This window comes from Oryx dammah, unplaced genomic scaffold, assembly GCF_014754425.2.
Source record: "Oryx dammah isolate SB20612 unplaced genomic scaffold, SCBI_Odam_1.1 HiC_scaffold_29, whole genome shotgun sequence".
NCBI classification, from domain to species: domain Eukaryota; kingdom Metazoa; phylum Chordata; class Mammalia; order Artiodactyla; family Bovidae; genus Oryx; species Oryx dammah.
The window spans coordinates 92,161,556-92,179,103 of NW_024070213.1; the positions used below are offsets into that span (position 1 = coordinate 92,161,556).

Consider the following 17,548-nt stretch of genomic DNA (forward strand, 5'->3'; position numbering starts at 1 on the left):
GTTCTTAATATGCATTTATATATGTTTATCAATCATATTTTTGGTCATTTGTACAGAACATTCAAATACTGTATAGAGATACATTCTGTACATTCATAAAAGTAGGGTAAAATTACTTACCCACCTGCAGCCACTGGCACTTACCTACCCAAAATGAAGTAGAAAGATAACACAAAGACACAGAAAGATAACAGAACCAGTGGCCAACAGGGGAATGCAAGTAGAAAGGCAAAGTAAGGGTTACTAGGTAGGAGCACAGCTACTCTCAAAACTGTTCAAGAGGAAGCACATTTCATAAACACTTTTCCAAAGGTAAATGGAGGACTACCTATTTGCAACAATGCCATATAATGTATTATGCTTTTATAAATGAAATTATGATTTCATATTACAGTTTTCCAGACAATAGGCTTTCACCTAACTAGTAACCACTCCTAATAGTAAGACAAAATATTGGAATTTATACATTTATTACACTATACCCACAAATTTGTAAAATAAGGCATCTAACTCAAAACTTAAAAAAAAAAAATGTTAAACCAAATTAAAACACATTCAGGCATTAAAAAATCTATAAAAAACAGGACAATGACTGATAGAGGCAAAGAAAGGTTCAATTATTTGCTAGAGAGGAAAAAACTGAGGCAGAATAAAACAGCAGTAATATTTTCAACATATGGACACTATTGTTTGTGTTCCATTTTACTCAGTCTTAAAAACAAAAATATTTCTAAAAAATTATGATTCAAAATTTATTATTCCTCATAATTTTTTCCAATCCATTTACATTTAGATGGACACAAGTACAATTTTTCCAAAATTTTTTCTGTCTGCATTTGAGTAGATATATGTCATAATCCAGAGGGAAATCATGCCTAACTGGCCCATTTTAGCTCTTCATTCTAATTGTATACATATGGGTAAAAATGGAACAAGGACAAAAGGCACAGAACCATCAACACAAGGCTAAGCATTAATTGGACACATAGCCACTCTGCTTAACCATTCAGTCCTCCTAATAAAATGTTGTACAAGTCAAGAATGAAAAGGAGCTATTACTTTTACTTAGCATAATTTTTAACTTTTAAAATTTGACATTCAATATTTGTTATGCTCTGTCAATAACTGGACTTGACAACGGAAGAACCAAAATTAACAGACACTGAGGACTGTTACATTTTGAACTGAGCAGAAAGAGAAGTTATAAAACCTCTCTCATGTCTCAGAAGTTTTAAACACTATTTCAAAACACAACAGAGTGAAGAATGAGATGACTACTGGAGACTCTTCTACTTTCCTATTTCCTGATGTTCCAAATACAGCTTTTATTCAAGATTATTTAGGTTCTCTCTTCTGCCCATCTCTTTTCATGATTTTCCAGATACAACTAATTAAGAGCAATAATTTTTCTTTACCATATACTTACTTCCTCCCACCTATAGGCTACAAAGGTTATATAAAGTATTAAATACACTACAGTACAACTGTCATGTATGAGTATTTAGGTGGCAGTGTACAGGAAACCAAATTTTAGAGTCAGATGGAATGAACTTGAACATTTGCTCAACCATTTATAATTGTATGCCTTTAGTTGTATGCAAAATTGTCTAGCACAGTATATGGAACATAACTGATGCTTTCCCTTTAATAACACAATACATAGGCTGTCTATCCGGTTACCTTAGTACACTTACAGCTAGATTAGTGAATATTTAATTTCCTGTATTAAATATCAGTGAGAGCATATGAGAGTGTCAGTGCCATATCTCCTAATATTAACCTACAGAATATTATTAATACATGGAAAGATTTTTCAGAATGAATTTATGTGAAATCATCTATCATGTAAACTAAGTAAAGAGCATCTGGGGGTGAGTAAAGGGAACAAATATTTATTGGGTAACTATTGCATGCAAGGGCTTTATATATTTATAAAATATATAATATATATATATATATAATATTAAGGTCTCTATATTATCTCATATAACCACATGGTAACACAGAGAAATAATCATGATTCTCAACACTTTGGTTTCTCAAAGTAAATAAACAGACTCACACTACTTATTAAATCTAGCACATAATATATTTATTTCTCCACTTAGTAGTTAATAGACTTTAATAAATACTAAAGAGAAACCTAGTTTTTTCTGTAAATACAACACAGAAATGAAAATAGGTAATAAATATTCTAACTTAACTAGAAAATAGTTATTTAAAAAATAAAATGAAAAATGAACTCACAGTGTAAATCCTCTGGAAATGACTTCAGTTTCTTGAATGAGACGTAAAGCTTTTCTCACAAGGTTAGTAAAACCTCGGCTATCTGTTGCTATATCTTCCAAATAGACACTGTATTTTTTTAGAGTTACTTGTAGTTTTGCTGTCCTCCATAATTGCAAAGCTCTTATGATCAGATAAACAAACAGAATCACTCCCCATACCAGCCAGGAAGATAAAATCCACCAAGTGGGAAGCATAACAAGCAAACTAACGAAGGCAAATACCACTGAGACATCCCTGGAACAGAGAAACCAAGAAAATGATATCCATCAGTCCAGAGAAAGATGAGTTTCTCTTGTCAGTAATATAGGTTTTCTAAAATAGATAAACGGAGAAGGCAATGGCACCCCACTCCAGTACTCTTGCCTGGAAGGTCCCATGGACAGAGGAGCCTGGTAGGCTGCAGTCCATGGGGTCGCTAAGAGTCAGACACCACTGAGCGACTTCGCTTTCACTTTTCACTTTCACGCATTAGAGAAGGAAATGGTAACCCACTCCAGTGTTCTTGCCTGGAGAATCCCAGGGACGGGGGAGCCTGATGGGCTGCCGTCTATGGGGTCGCACAGAGTCGGACACGACTGAAGCGACTTAGCAGCAGCAGCAGCAAAATAGGTAAAATGCTAGCTTCTCTATAAACTATGACTTTATAAAATATGACATTAAAAAAATAACATGAAACAGTTAAAAAATATCTAGTACCACTATCTAGTTGCTAGTTACCACAGTCTAAAGCTAATAAGTTTAGGTGATAGATATAAATAGGTGTCTTCTCAATAAACTTTTTTTTAAGATACATACTCTTTAACTTAAAAACAATTACAGATTTTAAAATCTGATTTTATAAATATAAAAGTAAAAAGGTTTAATTGTTACTAGTTTTTAATACTAAAAACCTTATCATCTATACTCTAATACAAAATAAAGAGTTAAAAATATTTCATATTTGGAGATATTATGAGGTCTTTTTTCCTAAAATCAGACTCTAATTATTTGTGCAAAAACATATAATATCTCAACAAACTATAAGCATTTTTCCAATTAGAAATAATATATACTTCGTGAGTAATTCCTTTGAATAAAGTCATCTAATTTTAAGTTGCTATCATTACAATTCTGGAATATACATATTTACTGAAGACCATAATATGGACAAGCTTTGTACTTTTATACTGCTTTAAGTGAAATCAAAATACACATGATATTTTTAAATTTAGGCCAATTACAAACTTCTTTCAAGCAGTGAAGGCTCTGATGAAAAAGTTTACGTATAAGAAGGCAAATACAGGGGAGTTATATCTAAGGATATCCAAGAAACATCATCATTAATACTTGAAGATAGTTACAGTCAAATTATAAAGAAAATAACACATAAGAATATTTAATAAATATTTGCCTGCCAAAATCTCCCTTGGAATTCTTTACTGTTAGGCAATATTGGTAATATCATAGCAAAATCTCATCATATACTTTTATATACTTGTAGCAAACCTATAAAGGATTTATAGGCCTCAGACTTGCTTAATCACCTTTGTAGTCAAAGGAATACAAAGTTGCAAAATTCTGGAAACCTATGATTCCTTTTAGCAGCTCCTTAAGTTCTTAAATTTTTAAATGGTTAAGATGCTGTACACTTCATCATGACAGTATCTGAGTAACTACACATTTGGAAAACACTATACATGGCTGCTGCTGCTGCTAAGTCGCTTCAGTCATGTCCGACTCTGTGCGACCCCACAGACTACCTGTTACAAAATGAAGCATTTGTCGACATGACAGGAAAGACAGACAAATTCAGAACACTGAGGCCAATGAATGTAACTACCCATATAACTTGAACCGTTTGAGCAATAATTTAGTTCATTTAATAAACTCATACTTTAATAGAAAGAGGATATTAACAGCTCTGAATGTACAATTCCTTATTACTATACATATATATTTCTTAATAGATGATGGCCCAGGACTTGTGCATTTAACACAAATACTTCAAGTGGTTGACAAGCTTTAAGACCATTTGAATTATCTATGTTCTCTATGATCTCATCTCACCTAACAAAGGAGGAATCGACTGTTTATCTCCAGGTCTCATACTCTCCTGGGTGTCTCTACAATGTAATTATTATATAATCTATTAAGGATAAAGAAACATGAAGAACTGGCTAGGACCTCATGCAAACATGTATATAAGAGAGACTTTTTTGGCATATGTTAATCCTGCTTGTTGGGCTGTTATACACAGAACTAATTACACTGAGTTGCAAGTACATAACAGTCAAACTGGATGTTTTTTCCCACTTTCATTTTAAATAGTATTTAGTTAGAAGGTATCCTTTTTTTAAAAAAAAAAAACCTCTGGCATATCATTATATTAATTACAATGCTAAAATGTTTATAATGCCTTTATAATGGAGAGGACGATGACAGATTTCCTCTGCTAATACTCTAAATGTAAACAAAGGGTAGATGTTTTCTGGACAGTACCAAATATTAGGGGTTGCCAGGGAGCAAAGTGTTGGAAGGTGTCCATTTTCCTGTTGTTGAGGTTGCCCTGCAGACAGGATACTGGGATCAAGCAGCTCAATCAGCTCCACATCCTCTTGTAACAGGACTTCCTGTTGCAGGATAGTATGAAGTGAATCGAGTCGGAATCCAATATCCTTGCCATTGAAAGACCAGAAAAGAGGTATTAATACACACATAATTTTGTATTAAATATTAAGCTTCTACCATGCTAATAAAATTAGAGGTGTTTATTTTCAGTATAGACTCCAAGAAGAAGAAACAATAGTCAATCAATTTTCAGTATGATGTACAGGGTTATATTTTCACAGTAAATATGAAACAAACAAACAAAAAAAACAGAGGTAGACATCATTGAGCCACATATTGAGTGAAATATGTATTTTTTACAGATTAATAAACCTGTTAAGCCTAATTAATTAAATGGCTGCAAAACAACATGGAAAATATAATCCTCTAACAGATATGCTGTCCCTAGATACTCTAATAATACAGCCAACATCTAAGAATAACATCAGCAGGATCAAGGCTTTCTAAAAATGAAACATTCGAATATTAAAAAAATATATCATTAAGGAATATAACATAAAATGGCCCTAATGCGTGCATAGCATTTTATAGTTTACAAAATGCTTTCACATATACCAGCTCATTTTTCCCTCCCTCTTTCCCTTTTATCCATCTATCAAGGAATATCTCATAACATACCAGGCAACATGCTTGACACCAAAAACACAAAAAAATAAATAAGACATACAAGTCTTTACTCTTAGAGAGTTCAGAGTTTAAAGGAGAGGGCTGAAAGGTAAGCAGTTACAATATAAAGTGCAGACAAGTATGACGAGGTATAACTAGGTTATTATGAAAACGGCATTGAGGGAATAAACCGGCAACAAAGAGAAAGTAAAAGAGCCTAAGCTTAAAGGATACACAAGAACTGACCAGATGAAGAGTTGGAAGAATGGGATGAGACAGAATGAAAGCAAGCCTCTTCTAGTTTGGGGACCTGTAAGTGACCAATATTAGTTTTGGGCAATACTAATTGGAGAAATGGGCAATACTGGTGGAGAAATGAGAGATGAAGTAGCAATGTTAGAGCAGTTCTCACAGTAACCCTGTCACGTACATTATCATTTTTTGTCCATTCTATAGAGGAAAAATGAAGCTCAAAGAAACTAAGTAACTTTCCAGAATTCTGATTTAAATCATATGTCTTTGGTAGTTAGTTGGTTCTGCTTTCCTGAATATAGTCTTCTCTATCAGAAAATTTAAATTTTTATTTTGCATTTGATTCAAGAATAGAATCATCTTGTATGATAAAAAATAAAAGAGAACTTTCAATGGACAAGGCCTTTAGCAATCAAAGTAAAATCAGTTAGGTCTAGGGTTTCCTCCTCCTAGTTAATCATTCCCACACTAAAACTGTAGCCCGAGCTCATCATGAGGACTTAAGCAAGAAGGCAGTGATCCACATACTACAAGTACCTATCCTCTTGATCATGGGTTGTACGTATCACTTTTAGAGAAGAGTATTTTTTAATATGAAGCCTATTTGGATATATTTCTTATCAATAATAATAATAAAAAAGCATCTCAGTGCAGTGCTGATCTTCTGTTTAGCCCGATATAGATTTTACCATCTACTGGTACCCCCTGGACGTACCTCTGCAGCACTTCTATGGCTCATGTTTGAACTACTGCTTCCTCTTGTTTACAATCCTTACTTTAGGAGCTACTCGATTTTTTGACATTCCATCCCACTTTCATAAACAGAACAGCACGACTTGCTTTATACTGCTGTTGAAGGTGGGAAGGGGACAGTGGCTGCAGACTGTCAACAGAAGGTGGGCAATGGGAGGCAGGGAGGGCAGTGGGTGGAGCAGGGCAGCTTTTCAAGTAATCTTGGAAATAAATTTTCATGTAGTGGCCTTATAATTTGGTTTGGATTCTCTCATCAGACAGGACCATATTCAGATGGAAATATTAAAAATAAAACTTTTGCTACAAAAAACTTGAGAGCAGGCCTTTTATGAGACTTCTATGTACTTATATATGGGTAAGTTTAAAAGAAGCCTAATTAAATGAAGGCCCACACTGACAGAGAGGCGGAAGCAATTAACATAGATGGGAGCTATTCCTCTACACAGGCTCTCTTATGGACCTGCTGCTTCATCAGGAATTCACTCTTCAACACCACTCCTTGGCACCAGGGCTGGTTTGGGGATAAAGCCTCCCCCAAACCAGTGTGATCTGAGGTAGTACTGATAGTACTGGTGCTCTGTGCTGGGAGGGAAGCATACGATGTGAACTTTGGCTTACCCTCAACAAGTCTTAGTGTCAAGACTTAGTGCCTGTGTTTATAGCCTGGTCTCACAACTTAAGTAAGTTAATTTTTCTGTTCAGTTTCCTCATCTGCAAAGAGGATAATAATAGTATCCACTTCATAGGGTTGCTGCAAGGATTAAATAAGTCAGTATTTATAAACTGCTAAGAGTATCTGGTACACAGTAAGCACTATGTAAGTGTTAGCTGTTAGTGTTGTTAGTACATATGAAATACTTAAAAGTACAGTAAAGAAAAGCATGTATAATATAAAAACTTATAGAACACAGCACACATAATTATTACAAGGTTTTTGTAGAAAAGAGATCCAACAGGCTGTAGTTTCTGAGAAAGGTCCTGAGGAAGAGCTAGAACTGCTTATTGGAAAGATTCCAATAATAGAAAAATGGAACACAATTCACAGTATAATAGTACATATATAGAGACTAGGCAAGGAATAAACAAAAAGGAAGAATATACTGGGCTGGTGAAATATTGGTGGATAATACTGGAAAGGTAGATTAAGGCCAAATTATGTAAACACTTTCATGCCAGTCAAAGCGATGAACTGGACTTGACTTGATAGGTAGTAGGTATCTTTTTAGAAACTGAACAGGGAAACAGCATGAGAAGATAACTTAGGAAGAATACTGCCTGGATGGAATGAAGAATATGAGAAGCACTGCTAAAGAATAAAGAGATTTCTATTGTGGCCCCTAGGGATGAAGAAAACATATTCATGTGTCAATATACTTCAATGATCTTACACACTTTTAAATATATAGTGCTATTTAATTAAGCTGATGAGGATCAGGTGAGACAACTTCTGGGCAAGCACTTTATAGGCCAAAAAGTGCTTAGAGAGTGCCAATACCACTAGTATCATAGTTGCTATAAATTTTTTTTTTAATCTTTAAGAAAAAAGTACTATCTTAATGAAAATGAACAATAATAAAATGTTCAGATATCATGGAGCAATTGCCAGTATCTTTATAAAAGGACAGAGGGACTCATTCAGTATCTGTATAGCTAACAAAATTTTAAATATTTTATAATCAAGAGAAAAAAGTCAAGCAATTTCATGCCACACGCCAACTGGGCAATTCCTTATGTTATTACTTGTGAACTATTTCTCAGGTATGTACTTCCTAAAATTCTACATAATGTAGGCACAAAAGAGATGCATACAAAAGCTGGCACTTTAAAGTGAAATATGACATGAAGCATGTGGCCAGTGACAAAGATCCAAGAATGAAAAGATCAGGACTGTGCACACTATGATTAAACCACAGAAAAATGTATATGCACCCATATACCTTACTACGGGGCTTCCTCATGGCTCAACAAAGAACGAGCCATATAAAGAATCTGCCTGCAGTGCAGGAGACACAGGTTCGATCCAGGGGTAGGGAAGATCCCCTGAACGAGGCCATAGCAACCCACTCCAGAATTCTTACCAGGAGAACCCCATGGACAGAGGAGCCTGGTGGGCTACAGTCCAGGAGGTTGCAGAGAGTCAGACATGACTGACGAGACCAAGCACATACCTTACCACAGTCCTAGTATCACTGAAGAATGAAGATGGCTCCACCTGGATAGAGACAATATTCTACGTAGATGAAAAGATACTTCATTGACCTTCTCAAAACACCTACGGAGATGAACCCTAAACAGAGAACCTGCCCAAGTGGACTGCTAAAAAGGTAATTTTAGTCAGTAAAAACAACACGCAAACTAGAGAGGGCTACATTATAAAGGAAAGAGCCTGGGCTTTGAAACCAGGAGACTTGAGTTCAAATTCTGACTCACTTTCTAGCTGAACATTTTTTAACAACTCTCTTAATGAGTATTCTTAACCAAACTGAAATATCTGAACCTCAGGGTTTCCAAATGGTAAACCATACTGAACCTTACATAGTGTTTACATTACCAAATCAAAATGTGAAAGCACTTTGTAAACATTCCTTATCAAATGATAATTTACAAGAATAATAATTAAATTATCATCTTAAGGTCATAGGCCAGCAGAAGATTCTGAAATGTGCTTACTTGTGAGAGAATTTTATTTTTTTAAACTATACTACCTATTATTAATATTAGGATGTAAAAACATTGAGGCACTCCTTCTTGGGGCTCAGAGATCAAGCAAGTCTTTGGGAAATTCTCTGATTTATCAATCCCAGAAGACTAAATTTTATACATGAAGTTGTCAGAGAATGATGGGCTTCCCTGGTGGCTCAGACGGCAAGAGTCTGCCTGCAATGCAGGAGACTTGAGTTTGATTCCTGGGTTTGGAAGCTGCCCTGGAGAAGGGCATGGCAACCCACTCCAGTATTCTTGCCTGGAGAATCCCCATGGATTGTAGCCCGCCAGGCTCCTCTGTCCATGGGGTAGCAAAGAGTCAGACACAACTGAGTGACTAAGCACACAGCAAAGAGAATGGTAAATGAATGATAAATAAATTAGGGAGGAACCACACTCTTGATTTTGCCCAAACTTTGTAATCAAAGGCTGTGGAATAGAGACAATCAATGAATGAAAAGAGGGAAGATCCCACTAATGGATCTATTTTCTAACTCAGTGTGAGGAATACCTGTCAGTGGAGGAAGATGGCAGCAGGACATGAATAATCTAACAAATAGGTCTTCAATAACTATCAGAATATCCTATTCTCAGTAGCTAACAACCTCTTAGAAGATCTATGAAATACTACTGAGTCCATATGCAAAGATATCCAGTTATTGAAGAATCGCCTTTTCCTTTTTCCTTAGGCAATACAAACTTTTTTAACACTTCATGAAGCAGATAATCTCCTTTTAGAGAACAGCCCAGAATTTCTAATTAAAATTAGTCACTGCCCAAATCAGTGGCAAAACAAATTTGGATTCATTGATTTTCTCATTGGAAAAAAAACTGGAGCCCTGAAAAGTAACCAAAAAGTGAAGTGAACACTTACCAACTTGTGAAGTAAGTCATCATTCTTATTGGACTGAGCCAAAATCCAACTCTTGATGGTTTCAGCCACTTTTAACAGGGTGCCTTGCTGAAGGAGATGAATGATATTGTGCAAGATTATTAAACTGCACCTAAATATCAGAAAAACTTCAAATAACCTACTTCTAATTAATCACTTTTTTTAATCAGAAAAAGAAAGTTATAATCATCTAGGTTGTATTATATGCTATATAATATGCTTTGCCAGTATGTCTCAGTCTCCTTATTGATCCCGAATTTAATCATATATCAGAATCACCTGGAGATTTTAGCTAGGAACATACTCCCAGGGCCCCCAACTAAACGTTCAGATTCAGTGAGTTTGGAATGAGAGCTGGAAACCTTATCTTGAGTACACTATGTATTAATACTACCTATGTCAACATGATGATGATATGGGTATTTCAAAATGAAAACCAAGTACTCCAAGTTCTCAAATATTAAGAACATTTCATCCTACAATATTAAAGAAGAAATTTCTTTTAACAATTTTAGAATAACTGTCTCATATTGAAATATGTTATATTATTGAATCAATCAAAAATTCAGTTTACCTTATTAGCTCATTTCCTGAGCAGGCCAGTAAATGGAGTTTACATTCACTGAGTGACTATAATATTCCAGGTACTGAAAAAGGGTTATGGGAACAAAGATGAATATACATAACTGCTGTTTTCAAGAACTTAGAAGAGACAGTACAAATAATTACAAACTAATGTAAAAGGAGTATGTCAAGGCTGTATATTGTCACCCTGCTTATTTAACTTATATGCAGAGTACATCATGAGAAACGCTAAGCTGGAAGAAGCACAAGCTGGAATTAAGATTGCCAGGAGAAATATCAATAACCTCAGATATGCAGATGACACCATCCATACGGCAGAAAGTGAAGAGGAACTAAAAAGTTTCTTGATGAAAGTGAAAGAGGAGAGTGAAAAAGGTGGCTTAACGCTCAACATTCAGAAAACGAAGATCATAGCATCTGGTCCCATCACTTCATGGGAAATAGATGGGGAAACAGTGGAAACAGTGTCAGACTTTATTTTTTGGGGCTCCAAAATCACTGCAGATGGTGAATGCAGCCATGAAATTAAAAGACGCTTACTCCTTGGAAGAAAAGTTATGACCAACCTAGATAGCATATTCAAAAGCAGAGACATTACTTTGCCAACAAAGGCCCATCTAGTCAAGGCTATGGTTTTTCCAGTAGTCATGTATGGATGTGAGAGTTGGACTGTGAGGAAAGCTGAGCGCCGAAGAATTGATGTGTTTGAACTGTGGTATTGGAGAGGACTCTTGACAGTCCCTTGGACTGCAAGGAGATCCAACCAGTCCATTCTAAAGGAGATCAGTCCTGGGTGTTCTTTGGAAGGAATGATTCTGAAGCTGAAACTCCAGTACTTTGGGCACCTCATGCGAAGAGTTGACTCACTGGAAAAGACTCTGATGCTGGGAGGGATTGGGGGCAGGAGAAGGAGATGACAGAGGATGAGATGGCTGGATGGCATCACCGACTCGATGGACGTAAGTCTGAGTGAACTCTGGGAGTTGGTGATGGACAGAGGGGCCTGGTGTGCTGTGATTCATGGGGTCGCAAAGAGTTCGACACGACTGAGCGACTGAACTGAACTGAACTAAATGTAAAATCTGGGCTTCCCTGATAGCTCAGTTGGTAAAGAATACATCTGCAGTGCAGGAGATCCTAGTTCAATTTCTGGGTCGGGAAGATCTGCTGGAGAAGCGATAGGCTACCTGCTCCAGTGTTCTTGGGCTTCCCTTGTGGCTCAGCTGGTAAAGAATCTGCATTACAAGATTCTGTAATGTAGGAGACCTGGGTTCAATCCCTGTGTTGGGAAGATCCCCTGAAGCAAGGGAAAGGCTACCCACTCCAGTATTCTGGCCTAGAAAATTCCATGGACTGTATAGTCCATGGGGTCCCAAAGAGTCAGCCATGACTGAGTGACTTTCACACTTTCTTTCACAATGTAAAATCTGAAGAAGTGTAAGAGGAAGGAGGTCAAGAGGAGCTGACACTGGAGCTAAGCCCAGGCAAGGGACAAGGATGGGTACAGGAGGGAGCCATGGAAGCATATGCCGTGCAGATGGCGGCAGCTAAGAGTCTGGGCCGGCAAAGAGCCAGGGAAGAACAGAAGAGCAATGAAGTTTAAAAGGTACACTGAGATTTTAAAAGACTGTGGTCTTAACAGTTTTGAATTTATCCTATAGACTATGAGGAGTCATGGAAGGTTAATACAAGGAAGCGAAACAATAAAAATTTGCATGTTAGAAAAATAAATGGCAACAGAGCAGTGGCTGTACTAGCAAGGAATGAGTGTAGCCAAGAAGCATGATTAGGAGGGGACATAATAGTCCGGCTAAATAATGATAAAAGCTTGCACTAGGGTAGTAAAAACAGCAATAACTAAGAATTAGATTTTAGAAAGAAGTTGAAGTCACTTACTGACCAAATCAATGTCAGAGTGTGGGAACTGTGAGATAAATTGAGAGGGTAGTAATTTGGGAATACAGAAAAATATTTTCTTTGTTTCAGGGGTGCTGAGAAAAACAGCTCTGCTTTAGGCATGTTGAATATGAGTTTCCTGGAGCACAGGCAGATGGAAATATCTAACAAGTATCTGGAACTCAGTGAAAATGGAGAATAGACAAAACGCCAGTGAGAGCAAGAAAGTAGATGAGATAGCTCAGAGAAAAAGAGACCACACAGAGGATGGATGCTAAAACTTTATGGAAGGAATGTTTAAGAATAATCCCAGGAAAAGAAACCAGAAAAATATACAGAGAATGAATATTCATGATGAGAATACCAATACAGAATACTCAGTAAGTACCTAACAATCACTTTTTTTTAAAAAAAGTCTAAAAATGGTGACTGTTTCATCATGAACTCATACAGAAAATTTGCTTTCCAAAGGAAATAACTGGAACTTCATCACTTGAACAGAATCTGGGGGGCAATTCTAAAAATATATGCCCTAAGAAGGAACAAGAAATCTTTTTAAAGTTTAGCTGCCCCAGATTTATATAGAAAAAATTAATTTTAGAGAGATGTACCTTATGCAGTTGAAATGTGTAACATGAAGATTTAATGAACTTTCTGGATATGTGGCAATTTTGAAAAACACCTTCTGGCTATGCTTTTAACTGCTCCTCAGTTTCTGAGAGGATGAACTTTAAACTCTTATTTATTTATAAACTAGTAACAATATTTCTAAATGTAAAAATACTGTCATAAGTGAAAAGAATTAAACAGTTATAAACCCAAGTTTACACACACACACACACACACACACACACACACACACACACACACACGAGGTCAATGTTCATCTTCAGCCCCAACACTATCCCTTGACCCATCCTTTGTCTTCTGTTGCCAAGTAATCTCAAATTCAAATTTTAATCTATGAATGATCTTTTAGAAATATCTTTAGGTTTTGCTTTTAAAACTTTCCCCAGAAATATCTGTATTTGAAAGGAACAAGGAGAAGAAAGGGTTTAGGTAGGGAGGACCCTCAACACTGGTTCTGGTCTGTGTGCGCTCTCACTCCCTTAACTCCTTCCTTGTGAGAGTTAGCTAAAAAAAAAAAAACAAACACCATTTCCCTGGTGTTTACTCTGCTGTTGCATTTGGGTCCAGCTTGGTTACTTCACATTTTAGAGTTTTTTCCTAAGAAGAACAAAAGGAAAGATCCTTCCCTTTCTATCTTACAGAGTAAATGATTAACTGAAAACTTTAAAATCTTCCTCCCAAAAGTAACAGACTCCTATATTAAAACACTGATTAAACTAGAATGCTCAAGAAATGAGGTAATCTGGTTATATTTTTTTCTGTTAGAATTCTTTTTGTTAAAACTGAAATGTACTGGAATATTTTCTTATTTTAGTAAATACAACAATAGAGCACTAATAGAGCACAAATCAATTTAGTAAACCTAATTATTGGTGGCTTCTTCTAGCACCTCAGCCTCCCAATGCTGTATATCATCTACGAAATACTTACTATATAAAAATATATGATACTGCAGATACAAAGGGCAGCAGAAATTGAGGTAAATATGCTTACTCCATTATATATCTTTGAAATAATTTATTAAATATTAATTTGTTTTCTCTTTAAAAAAATCTAAAGAAAAAAATTCTAGTTATTGTAGGAGTCCTGTAGTTGGGCTCCCATTAAGGTACTGATTTTTATTTATTTATTTATTTATTTTCCTGGTTCACTCTAAGTAACTTCAATATTTAAATAAGCAATATATTTTGATCCTCAATCATATTAATTTCAATTCATTATACAAATTAACCATGAGATAGTCCAAAATACCAAGGATTCATGTTTATCTAACCAGATACATACCACTGATGAAATAAAAATTAAAGTCTTAACCAGTGCAGGGGAAGAACATGGAGGTGCCAGTAAGGTGTTTTTTTGTAAGGATAAGGATAAAGGCAATTTAAATAATCAGTAAAAGACAAAAGACTGAGTCATGGAGAATGGAGATTCCTCCTTACTTTTGGCAGGGCTCTTGCAGGAGGCTTTTGCTGTCCCTCTGTCACTGTGCTTTTTTCTGCTTTTGGTGACAGAGAAGAACATACTTCAAAGTCCGTGTGTCCCAGATCCTGTAAGTACTGGTAAAGTGGAGAATTCTGAAAGAGATATAAAATAAATTTCAAGATAATTACTACAGTTGACCTTTTAACAACATGGGTTTGAATGACAGGGCTCCACTTTGATGATTTTAAAAAATAAATACACACTACAGCACTACATATGGAGGGGTGGCTGAAGCCCAGCAAGAAGAACAGAGCATAGGGAGGACTGACTGTGCAGTTATATGCGGGTGGGTGCCTCTAACCCTCCTATATTTCAAAGGTCAACTATTTCAAAAGTTTTAGAGACCAAATTCAACATTATGACAAGTATGCCCAAACTGAATTATTTACACAATGCCACTTAACATCAAAAGAAAAAAAAAATCAACAAACAATTCAGCAGGGTTAACTCAAAAAAGGAAAAACTAAATAAAATAGACATTCTTTGAGTGCCAGCAAGAAAAAATAAATTTAGGAATATAAATAGATTTAAGCAATTTCTTTGTCCAAATTATTTGCAGTATTAGAATAAATCGCTTCAAAATAGCTAATCCTGGCTAAATATAGTGCCAAAAAGGACTCACAGTGAAAAATAGTTATTACTTGAAGCCAAGAAGCAATGATTATACTGTATCAATTATAGATTTATCATATAATCATATTGATTAAATCAATCAGGCACAGATGAGTATTATGTATCATTTGTCAGCACTGAAAACAAACTTAAAACACCAAGAAAGTTACCAAAATAAGCTTACATACAAGCATACAGCAAATAAGAGGCAGTGTAGGTTAAGAACAAAAACTGTGGAGCCAGACTATTTGGATTTAGATCCCAACACTGCCTCCTACCAGCTTGGTAACCCACGGTGATTTATAATCTTTCTATGTTTGGGCTATCTAATCTAAAAATAAGTATAATATTAATACCTAAACCATAGGGTTCTAGGACTAAATAAATATAAAGCATTTGGAGTAGTCCCTAGCACACAGTAATTGTTCAATTTATACCTCAACTTTATATAAGCTATGTGCCAAAAGCAGGTTATGGACTAGAACAAAGAGAAACATCCTCATCACTATTGAATGAAAATCCATGGGACGATTCTAGATAAATGCTTTACCATCATCATTACTACTGTTATTCCCGTTTCATAGATGAGGAAAGATTCACTCACCTACAGAAAGCAGGATAGGTCTCACTCCAAAGCTAATGCTCTGAAATATTGTGCTATATTACCTAAAGTTACAAACAGCCTCCTGTGTTTAGAAAAGAAGACACCAAAGAAGCTTATGTACAGTTTAGTACAGAGACATGAAGCAAATGAATAATTACAAGAATGTACTGGTTGATATGGAAACAGAGGAGAGGCAGCTAAATGAGACCAATACTTTAAGGGAATATATCTTTGAATTTGGAAAAATGAGGAAGAGTGGGAATTTGCTGGACTGGTAGCAATTCACTGGCTATTAATTTGACAGAATAGGAAGATGAGTGCCTTCCTTTGAAGCTATGTTTAATCTCTTCTTTGAGAAAAATAGGCAAAGCATTTAAAAATATGGAGAAAGAACTTATAGTCTCATCCTTAAATCAGACTTAAAATCTCTAGTGGCAGAAATGATTAATCTTTGTATTACCCATTTTTATAATGTATTTTCAAATATTGCCTTGAGTTATTCAATATGTATTTTCAAACTGAACTGTGAATCCCATCTTGCTCTGCCCCTAGAATGGCAAAAGAACAAGAATACTAGTTTTTTGGGGCTGACCTTTAGAAAAGTTTACATACTAAAAAAAAAAAAAAATCCAAACTTGTTTTTAAGACAGTAGAATCCTTTCTTCAAACGAATTCCCATGGGGAAGAACAATAAATAAAATGGATCAAAGTGGAGTTATTCTAATTCAAGGGTCATCAAACTTCCTTTGTAAAGGCCAGATAGTAAACATTTTAGGCTCTGCAGGCCATATGGTCTCTGTTGCAACTAATCAAGTATGCTGCTGTAGTGTGAAAGCAGCCACACTGATACAGACTGATGAATGTGCTTATGTTCCGATAAAACCTTATTTATGGAAATAGTGAACTTCTTATAGTTTTCATGTGTCACAAAATAACATTCTTTTGATATTTTTCCCAACCATTAAAAATGTAAAAACCACTCTTTGTTCACCAGCCATATAAAAATAGGCATCGAAGAAGTACAAATTGGCCTGGAGTTTATTGACTCCCTACTCAATCAAGATCATGAGGCACACTTCTGACTGCTAACTGTTCTCCGGGAAGGGGCTTAGTGGGTGGGGACCGGGCCAAATTTCTTTTTATTCAAACTGTAAGGCCCTACCTTACAGTAAACTAGCTGATGCTACGTCCAACACTGACTACAATGTCCCTTCCTTTTTCAGCTTATGTCACAGCTCACAAAATAACAAAATGGAGTATCTGTAACAGATTTTTAAAAAGTGATACACAGAAGAGATACAATAAATACTCTGTTCTCCCTTTTTGTTTGCACATTAACTAAGAGCATACACCCTCAGTTTGGATAACCACAGTCTGAACCACTATTTCATATTTCACAAAACAGCAACTATTAGTTGTTTAGTAAACTCTGGCTTGCCAAGCCCATCACTGCTTTGTTTCATGGCTTCATTTAACTAAGCGTTTGGCAAAATTTCAGAGACCTCTGAAGACCTCTGTCACCTCTGGAGACAGGGGATGAAGGCAAAGCAGGTTTAGCAAAATGTTAATTCCAGTCACTGTCATATTTCATGTTTGTACTTCTCTCTTTTTGGCTGTTAATGCAAATCATATCACTT

At 35.7% G+C, this 17,548-nt stretch overlaps 1 protein-coding gene across 7 annotated transcripts in view; it reads right to left on the minus strand.

Annotated features, from left to right (window-relative positions):
* The window catches only part of VEZT (vezatin, adherens junctions transmembrane protein), an 83,280-nt gene that overhangs the window by 38,688 nt on the left and 27,044 nt on the right, over positions 1 to 17,548 (minus strand). For 4 of the 7 annotated variants that reach the window (XM_040234266.1, XM_040234270.1, XM_040234267.1 and 1 more), the window contains exons 2-5: positions 14,653 to 14,787; positions 10,085 to 10,171; positions 4,768 to 4,943; positions 2,248 to 2,523 (exon numbers count right to left, since the gene is read on the minus strand). In XM_040234266.1, the coding sequence (XP_040090200.1) occupies positions 2,248 to 2,523; positions 4,768 to 4,943; positions 10,085 to 10,171; positions 14,653 to 14,787 (674 nt within the window). Of the gene's footprint in view, positions 1 to 2,247; positions 2,524 to 4,767; positions 4,944 to 5,748; positions 5,844 to 10,084; positions 10,172 to 10,676; positions 10,750 to 14,652; positions 14,788 to 17,548 lie in introns of those variants that run through there. The other 3 variants (XM_040234272.1, XM_040234273.1, XM_040234269.1) reach the window with 3 other exon arrangements.